At 38.9% G+C, this 6653-nt stretch overlaps 1 protein-coding gene and 1 long non-coding RNA gene across 3 annotated transcripts in view; one reads left to right on the top strand and one right to left on the bottom strand.

Moving 5' to 3' along the window:
- The window catches only part of LOC111444086 (solute carrier family 40 member 3, chloroplastic), an 8868-nt gene extending 6722 nt beyond the window's left edge, over positions 1-2146 (bottom strand). Inside the window, exons 1-3 of one of the 2 annotated variants that reach the window (XM_023082032.1) lie at positions 1548-2144; positions 195-429; positions 17-80 (exon numbers count right to left, since the gene is read on the bottom strand). In XM_023082032.1, the coding sequence (XP_022937800.1) occupies positions 17-80; positions 195-429; positions 1548-1702 (454 nt within the window). In that variant the 5' untranslated portion in view covers positions 1703-2144. Of the gene's footprint in view, positions 1-16; positions 81-194; positions 430-1547 lie in introns of both variants that reach the window. The other variant, XM_023082033.1, reaches the window with a different exon arrangement.
- LOC111444094 overlaps positions 1-6152 on the top strand; it is a 10201-nt gene extending 4049 nt beyond the window's left edge. The window contains exon 2 of the long non-coding RNA XR_002710639.1: positions 6065-6152. This is a non-coding gene — a long non-coding RNA (uncharacterized LOC111444094). The remainder of the gene's footprint in view (positions 1-6064) is intronic.
- The last annotated feature ends 501 nt before the right edge of the window (positions 6153-6653 follow it).

The raw sequence follows: 6653 nt of genomic DNA on the forward strand, positions 1-6653 counted from the left end.
GGGGGGCGGTTCGTACCGTACAACCCAGCTGGATGAGCTGGAGTTGCTGCAAGAACATTCTGCTCCTCCTCAGATAGAACCTACAATAAAATAAACAGAATAGACGTAATGCCTGATTTGAACTATGATCTTCTTCCATAATAGAGAAAAAGAACATCAAATCATAGTGAAAGAGAATTCCTCAGGCAGCATACAGGCAAAGTTGTCAAAAGACTATCGACATAAGTCCTTTCGGTCAATAAACACAGAGGTTCGGTTTGTAGAGTCAAAGTATCCGCCTCGAGGAAACCGGAATTCAATTGTACAATGGGAAGTGAACAATCAGCTTCTACAGAAGATAACACTTCTTGGACGTCGTCTTCAACTGAAACTTGGTCGAATGTTACATCGGAGTTCGTTATCGAACATTTTGAAATGACTCTTTGAAGCCTGAAGCCAAAAGTTTGTAGTATAGAGAGAATTAATCGCCAATTCTCAAACGAAAACAATATTTCAAGATTAGGAAAATGGCTCATTATCCTAAAACTAAATAATGGTTTTGCTTTTGGTTCCCCAAAAAGGCCTCGTACCAATGGAGATAGTATTCCTCACTTATAAATCCACGATCATTCCCTAAATTAGCTAATGTGGGACTCCCTTCCAACAATTCTCCCCTCGAACAAAGTACACTAGAGCCTCCACTGAGGCCTATGGAGCCCTCGAACAGTCTCCTCTTAATCGAGGCTTGATTCCATCTCTGGAATCCTTGAACAAAGTACACTCTTTGTTCGACACTCGAGTCACTTTTGACTCTACTTTCGAGGCTCACAACTTCTTTGTTCGATATTTGAGGATTCTATTGACATAGCTAAGTTAAGGGCATGGCTCTGATACCATGTGTTAGGAATCACGACTCTCTATAATTGTATGATATTGTCCACTTTGAGCATAAGCTTTCATGGTTTTGTTTTTGGTTTCCCCAAAAGGCCTCATACCAATGGAGATTCTATTCCTCACTTATAAATCCATGACCATTCCCTAAATTAGCCAACGTGGGACTCCCTCCCAACAATTCTCTCCTCAAACAAAGTACACTAAAGAGCCTCCCCTGAGACCTATGGAGCCCTCAAACAACCTCCCCTTAATCGAAGCTCGACTCCTTCTCTGGAGTCCTCGAATAAAGTACACCTTTTGTTCGACACTTGAATCACTTTTGACTACACCTTCAAGGCTCACAACTTCTTTGTTCGATATTTGAGGATTCTATTGACATGGCTAAGTTAAGGGCATGGCTTTGGTACCATGTTAGGAATCACGATTCTCTATAATGATATGACATTGTCCACTTTGAGCATAAGCTCTCATGGTTGCATTATATCAATAGAGATAGTATTCCTCGGGACTCCTCCCAACAATCCTCAACATAACAAGATTTATCAGCTAATTCATTGGCTAAGCTAAGATATCAGACAACAAATGCTGCTACATCTAGTTCATTTCCTCCTAAAATTATACCAGACAACAATATCTAAATGTTTTCAAGTCTTTAAAGCTCTCATGGGCATTACCTGAAGCCGGAAGAAATACAAGTCTGATTCAGATTCTTCAACCGTCCACAAGAAACAAAGCGACAGCGAACTCGAGAAGAATGCAATGATTTTGAAAATTTAAAACAGCTGAAAGAGTGGGATTGTCCGAGTGTGAGAGTGTAACCAATAGCCATGGCTGCTGCTGCTGCTGCTGCTGCTGCTGCTTTAGCTCCAAGTTCAAGCTCCCAAACTTGAAGAGCCTACAAATGGAGCTTTGCGCACTCATGCAGCCGCTCAAACGCAAATCAGCAACTGGGTTTTCTTCAAAAACATCAAAAAAGAAATCCCAGAACGATTTCCTTATCAATATCAAAACCCCTCGTCTCAAATCGTCGAGGGCAATCGAAAATGCTTGAATTTGGGAACAACCCACAAGCTGTTTCTTGTTTGAGAACCTGGATTGAGAGAATTTGTGGGTAATGGATAGATTTTGGAGCTGAAAAGAAGGTCAGAGAGAGGCTTATCTTTGTGGTGTCGGCTTTTGGTTATGTGCGTCCAAGCGGACTGTTCAAAGCTGGGTGGCGTGGGAGAATTTTGAACCTCAAGTTAGGTGTGATTCACAGAGTCTGGGGTTCGTGGGCCAATAGAAATTTTACAATTTGGATAGCGTAAAAGGTTTGCAAACGAATTGAATGGGAATTGATCGGTGTTTATAATGGAGGCTGTAGTGGACTTTGTCTCATACCTTCAACTTGTTTTACAACTCTGCATTTTAGATGAATCTTACTAAATAGGTATTGTAGGTTAAGTAGCGGATTGGATAAGCAATTATTTGTCAACTTGGGTTTACACTGGCTGTGTTGAGAAAATCATCTCATTGGCACTAGGGGTTTACACGGGTTTGGTTGAGAAAATCTTTAGATTTAACCCGAAATTTTGAGTTGATTGGGTTAGTGACCCGAGTAACCCAAATAGAGATCACAACCTAATCCAACCCTCTATTCTTGGATTGAGTTGAGTTAGGTTGGGTTGAGCTGAGTTGTCTGGTTGTTGTTTTTAAACACTACTTATCTACAATACATATTACGTGAATGACTAAAATCTCGTAAAGCGCTCAAATATTAAATATTCACATGTCACAGTGCATCACTAACATTAGTTACAAAGGTCAAATATTTTTAATTTTCATAATAATCTTACGAGTATGATACAGTTGAGTTGAGTTCAAACCCTGTTTTTGGGTAGGTCGGGTTCACTAAACCAAAAAAATGTCAATTCACGAACTGGCCTAAATTTTAGATTTTCCAAACCCAACCCAAACTCGAAAAAAAAAAAATGTAACCCACCCCAATTTTTATGATTTTAGTAGGATAGTTTAGGTTAATAAGCTCTCGAGGCATATGAACATTCCTAATTGACAAATTATTAGTTACTCTTACTTTTTTTTTTTTTTTTTCTCTTACTTTTTATGTAACAACTCGAAATTTTCTACTTAATTTAAGGTCGTTACAAATGGTATCAAAGCCAGACACTGGACAATGTGTCAACCTTCTCGCTGTTCCTCGAAGGGGGGTAGACACGAGGCGGTGTGCCAGTAAGGACGCTCGGCCCCAAAGGGGGTGGATTTGGGGGTAGTCCCACATTGATTGGAGGAAGGAAAAAGTGCTAGCGAGAACGCTGAACCCCGAAGAGGGTGGATTGTGATGTCCCACATTGGTTGGGGAGGAGAACAAACCACCATTTATAAGGGTGTGGAAACTTTCTCCTAGCAGACGCGTTTTAAAGCCTTGAGGGGAAGTCCGAAAGAGAAAGCCCAATATCAACTAGCAGTGGATCTCAGATGCGTTTTAAAGCCTTGAGGGGAAGCCCGAAAGAGAAAGCCCAATATCGTGTGACAAATATTAATTAATTATCTACTAATAAAATAAGTTAAATTTATTCAATTAATTAATCTAATACAATCCTAATTGTATTTAATTTTTTTTTTTTTTTATAATTATAGTCTTTTAATTAAAAGATTTAAAATCAATTAGTTTATATATTTAGATAGAGAAATAGTTATATAAAATAAAAACAAAATGTAAAAAAAAGTTAATGGATAATAAATGTATTACATTATTAATAATAATAATAATAATAATAATACGACCAATAAATTATTTAATTTTTTTGTCGATTATACATGTTGGGTGAAAATTCAAACATCTGACTTTTTTATTTTATTTTTAATTGAAAAATATATCGACTCTATTTTAATAGGCTATTTGACGAATCACGCCCGTGAACAAGATCAATCCCGTAATTTTTATAAATTTAATATATATATATATATATATACACACGTGGAAAATCCCTCTCCTCCAACCTAATCATGTGACAAATTTAAAGTTGAAATTAAAAGTGAATTAAAGTTGTTTGATTTTTAATGATTTATATAAAACATATATTATATATTAAAATATTTGTCTTAAGTTTTATTGGTTGCTTGCAAGTTGAAGGCAAGAATGAGAATTAAATTATTTTAAATAAAAGCAAAGAGACAAAACATATTAAAAAATAATATCGGTTCAGATTCCGTATGACTTCATTTTATTTACTCGGGTCGGTTTCTAAGTCGAGGATGTTTTTTTTTTTTTTTTTATCGAGCTTCGATTTTGAATTAAACATTTAAATTGGTTATTTTCTAACAAATATAGGGTCGGTTGAGAAAGATGTTCATATGATTGGGCGACATGGACTATCAAATTCAAACATAGTTATATTTTTATCCGTTTGGGTTGGATTGAATTTTTTGAAATCTCAAAATTCGGTGTGGTTTGTGGGCTGACATTTTTTTGGTCGGGTCAACCCAACCAGCCGAAAAATATGGTTACAACCCAACCGAACCCTAAGTTTTCATTTGGGTTTGGTGATGAGAACTCATGAATCAACTCAACCCATAAGGTTTTCATTTATTTGAATTCAACCCAACTCAAATAAGTTGATAACCCAATCTAAACCGAGTTAGGATGAGCTGATCTCGCATTTCCCAGTTGAAAAGACGAGTTCCTTTTTCGTCTTGCATTTTTCAACAAACAAATACGAAAAAATCATCATATTGAAAACATTACTAACCCAGCAAGCCCTTCTTTCGTAGAGTCGTGTATTGTAAGTTTCCAAACCTGTCCGAAGCGAGCCTCCCATAGAGGCAAGGGAAGTTGGTGAGTCGTATGATGGACAACTATCTCCTGTAGTTCGGTGCGGACTCAGCTCATAGTTAGTACCTCTTGGTTTCAGGGGTGGACCCTTTCATGGTCAGCGAAATTTAACCCTAGTTAAGAAGTTAAAATTGTTCGGAGCAAGCCTCCCATAGAGGCAAGCCGAGTTGGTGAGTCGTATGATGGACAACTATCTCCTGGGGTTTGGTGAGGACTCAGCTCTTAGTTAGTACCTCTTAGTTTCAGGGGTGGACCCTTTCACGGTCAGCGAAATTTAACCCTAGTTAAGAAGTTAAAATTGTCCGGATCGAGCCTCCCATAGAGGCAAGGGAGGTTGGTGAGCCGTATGATGGGCAACTATCTCCTACGGTTCAGTGAGGACTCAATTCTTAGTTAGTACCTCTTGGTTTCGGGATGGACCCTTTTACGGTCAGCGAAATTTAACCCTAGTTAAGAAGTTAAAACTATCCGGAGCGAGCCTCCCATAGAGGCAAGCGAAGTTGGTGAGTCATATGATAGACAACTATCTCCCGTGGTTCGGTGAGGACTCAGCTCTTAGTTAGTACCTCTTGGTTTCAGGGGTGGACCCTTTCACGGTCAGCAAAATTTAACCCTAGTTAAGAAGTTAAAACTATCCGGAGCGAGCCTCCCATAGAAGCAAGCGAAGTTGGTGAGTCGTATGATGGACAATTATCTCCCGCAGTTCAGTGAGGACTCAGCTCTTAGTTAGTACCTCTTGGTTTCGGGATGGACCCTTTCACGATCAGCGAAATTTAACCCTAGTTAAGAAGTTAAACCTTCGGGATATCGAAATATTAAAAAAAATGAATTAATGTGGAGGAGAGCATGCCACATCTTTAAAAGAGAATCATAAAATAAAATGAAAAGAATCCAAAAAAGAGAAAGAATACATACATACACCCACATGATTGAAAGTGGCATCAAAACGTAAACAAAAACAACCACATGCTTCTCTTTCTCTTTGCTCATTTGGCTAACATCACCACTAATCATTGCCTTTCATATGAACAACTAAATTTTATCCACACCCTATTAGTGCTCGCCAACACATCCCTAATTCTATATTATTATAATAAGCTCGGGACAAGAAAAAACGAACGGGTTTTTATGCTTTAGTTAAAGATGTTCGTTTAATTTGCGGGACCTGCCCCAAATATGGAGAAGATTCCCTGTTTAGATGGAGAATGAGAGAGCGAGTGGAGAACGTTTTTTTTTCGTTAGATAAATGAGACTAGGGATGGAATTATATTCTCGGGTTTCTGCCAATTCCTCTCTCTCTCTCTCTCTCTATATAATCTTATAATACTTTTGGTTTAATTTTGAGACTCTGATTGTAAGATTCCACATCAGTTAAAGAGGGAAACGAAACATGTCTTATGAGGTTGTGGAAACCTCTCCCTAGCATATGAGTTTTAAAACCGTGAGGCTAACGACGATATGTAACGAGCTAAAACCGATAATATGTGCTAGTGGTGGGTTTGGGCTGTTACAAATGGTATTAGAGCTAGACACTGTCGTGTGCCAGTGAGGACATTGGGCTTCCAAGGGGGTGGATTGTAAGATCTCACATCGGTTTGAGAGGGAATGAAACATTCCTTGTAAGGGTGTGAAAACCTCTCCCCATATGTCCCACTATGAGGCTGACAACGATACGTAACGAGCCAAAGCGGATAATATGTGCTAGCGATGGGCTTGGACTGTTAGTATCAGAGCCAGACACCGAGCGGTGTGCCAGCGAGGACGCTGGGTCTCCAAGGGGGTGGATTGTAAGATCTCACATCAGTTGGAGAGGGGAACGAAACATTCCTTATAAGGGTGTGGAAACCTCTCCCCATATGTCCCATTGTGAGGCTGACGATGATACGTAACGACCCAAAACAAATAATATGTGTTAGCGGTGGGCTTGGGCTGTTACAAATGGTATCAA

The sequence above is a fragment of the Cucurbita moschata genome, unplaced genomic scaffold (genome assembly GCF_002738365.1).
Source record: "Cucurbita moschata cultivar Rifu unplaced genomic scaffold, Cmos_1.0 Cmo_Scf00006, whole genome shotgun sequence".
NCBI classification, from domain to species: Eukaryota; Viridiplantae; Streptophyta; class Magnoliopsida; order Cucurbitales; family Cucurbitaceae; genus Cucurbita; species Cucurbita moschata.